At 37.4% G+C, this 2805-nt stretch overlaps 1 protein-coding gene across 1 annotated transcript; it reads right to left on the minus strand.

The window, feature by feature from the left end:
* Positions 1-630: 630 nt before the first annotated feature.
* Positions 631-2535, minus strand: LOC139150721 (NPC intracellular cholesterol transporter 2 homolog a-like). The gene is made up of 4 exons (XM_070723135.1): positions 2529-2535; positions 1942-2049; positions 1567-1742; positions 631-714 (listed from the first exon to the last, which is right to left on the minus strand). The coding sequence occupies exons 1-4, from the start codon at positions 2533-2535 to the stop codon at positions 631-633; spliced, it is 375 nt and encodes a 124-aa protein (XP_070579236.1).
* Positions 2536-2805: the final 270 nt, after the last annotated feature.

Raw genomic sequence — 2805 nt, forward strand, 5'->3', positions numbered from 1 at the left:
AGGGGACTGTTGCAGCCCTACAAAAAGTTGAACCCCATGTTCTGTACAATTGTGTATTTATTGTACCCATGTAAAGGGCGAACCCTGTTGCTGTCAGTGCGGACCACAGACAAGTTTCAACTATCTGTGCACACAGACTCAAGTTTCTCGATCAACAGAGGCTCAGATATTTGACATACCTGCACATATCTGATTTTAACAAGTTAGAGAAAACAAACTCAGAATGGTAAATGATGAATTTTTGCTCCCTTTACATGTGAAAAATGGCATGAAACATTTTCTCGCACAAAATGATAAAATAAAATACTATTATTCAAGCAGCCGACTATCTTTATGTATCACTATCAAAACTGGTAACAAAGTTTGGATGTCTTTGATTACATAGTAGCTTCTGGTTACGTGATTCTCTACTTCCTTGTTCTGTCATGTATAAAACCTGAAAGATTCTATAAAAAGTGCAACTATTAAGCGATTTTGGAAGCATGATTGTTCTACAAAAACCTTCCTGGTTAAGTAATTGCTCCTTTGTTGAACTGTATTGTTTCCTTTGACTGTATGACGAAAAAAAGCATCGCTGAAAACTGCTCACGATGGATTATTCTTCTGTCTTGGGATGCCTTGGCTTGTCGATCACTGGATCTGTGCTGGAACCTCCAGGCAAGCAATATCTTTGCCATTCTGGTCCACCAGTTCCCATTTAATCACCAGCTTAATCTGAAGAGAGGGAAAAAAAGATCAACTCGTTCACTCATGTATTTCAAAATTATCTTGCTTTACAAACTATTCTCTTGTTCACTAACTGAGTTTTCTCAGTGTTGGTGGAACTTTTGGAGCTTGAACCTATTCAGACTGTGTCTTTGTTTCCTAATGATTAAATTTCATGATGCAAATTTACAAAACTTACACAATATATGAAGTATGTCTCTGTGACAAGGCAACTTAGAAAAAAAACAAACTTTGTTGGCCGCCCTTGAATTTTCCCCTTCAGCTTGATTAAAAAAATAAACACAGAAATAAAACACTATGTAAACACCTACACTAATTTTTCAATGTATTTCTCAGGCAGAATAAAGGAAATGGCTATTTTTAATTTGTAATACCTCAAGCAGTGTGTTTGTTTTTCATCATTTTGTACGAAAACCTACCCACCCATGGATGGCCAACAAAGAATTTTACTAAAGGAACCTAATGACAATGTCAATGAGAATGGTTTTCTGCTTACAGACCTATAAATCATTTGAAATTTTCCACTCCAATTCTGGAGGTTTTCTCCTTGGCATTTACTCAGATATGAGATCATTCATGACATTTTTAATAAAGCGACACATTTCGGCAATTTGGCTCTGAATTACTGTGCAAGTAAATGGACCTAAATGTAGCAGCATATTTATATTTCCTTGAATGTAGCCTTCCACATCTATTAATGGATTTTAAGCTGCCGAGCTTTCACCAACTCAGTCAGATCAAATCTAATGTCAACTAGTTCAAATCTAACCAAGAACTGAGCTCTTCTTCATCAGTGAAAATGACAGATGGATGGAAGCAAGGCAGCGCCAACTTTCTTACCGCCGGGTAGGATTGCAGGACCTGTATGGTACTGAAGTAAACAAACTCCTTTCCTGCCTCCAACGGACACTTGAGACCAGAGTCCTTGCAACCGTCTGGGTTTTTCAGCGGGAATGGTATGGGTACCTCTGCGATGATTCCGTGGACAGAAGCTTTTACTGCAGTGATATTTTCACCTGGATGTTACAAAAATAAAGCATTTCATCATAAAACACATCTCAAAAATCACAAAACACCATTATTTCTGGTTATAAAGACATCACATCAATATAAGCCCGGTCATGCCCATACACTGCTGTATTTAGATTTATCATGCACACCTGTATGTAATTTACGTGTGTGAGATAAAGGTTGGGGCATAGGAAATGAACATACCTGCAGTGAAATCAATATGAACGGTTACATTTGTACCCTTTTTTAGGACACATGGCTCCTGTGGACAAGGGTCAACATCAACGCTTTTGATTTTGCCAACTGCAGACCCTGTAAGAGAGGTGAAAATGGAAAGAGTAAAAATTAAATTCTTTATAAATTGTTTGATCTTAAAATATTTTACTTTTTATGACCTTCAAATTCACACTGGTATTACACTTTGAGTTAGTGCTTCTGTGCTCGTGTGTGTGTGTGTTGGAATATTCTTCAAAAGGGAAATCCTAGAACAATGAGTTTCCCCATACACCTGGATTCACTTGATCATTGCCAAGATACAGTCACTAGTAGCCATTGACTTAGACTCTTGTAGCTGCTTGATCAATGCACAGCTTTGGTATACAGATTTGACTTTCATTGGTATGTTGCATTCCCTAAACTGTCTACATGGTGCCTGAAATGACTGAGGGCTGAAAAAGAGCACCAGTAGCGCTGTCTACTGTATGTAACTCATAGACAGCACTACTAATATGTAACTACTAGTATGTAACTTGGTACTGCAGGCAAACTTATTTTCTTGGCAAGCTGCTTACAAGCCATACTGACCTTAATTGTTGAAGGAACAGCCAGAGTAGGCAATTACAGAGTCAAGAGCAGACTAAAAGAGATCCAACCAGTAAATGTGACACAACATGAAATATTTTACAAAGTGGAAGGAATTCTGTAAATGGGTATATCCCATACTCTTTAGGCTTATCTATGAGGAAATAGTAAACAAATAATATGCCTATCACTAAAGTCAATAAAACCTGTCCTACTTCTGGAAGGTGAAAAACAAAATATTTAATGCCTAAGGACAACCAAAATCTT

The sequence above is a fragment of the Ptychodera flava genome, chromosome 14 (genome assembly GCF_041260155.1).
Source record: "Ptychodera flava strain L36383 chromosome 14, AS_Pfla_20210202, whole genome shotgun sequence".
Lineage (NCBI taxonomy): Eukaryota > Metazoa > Hemichordata > Enteropneusta > Ptychoderidae > Ptychodera > Ptychodera flava.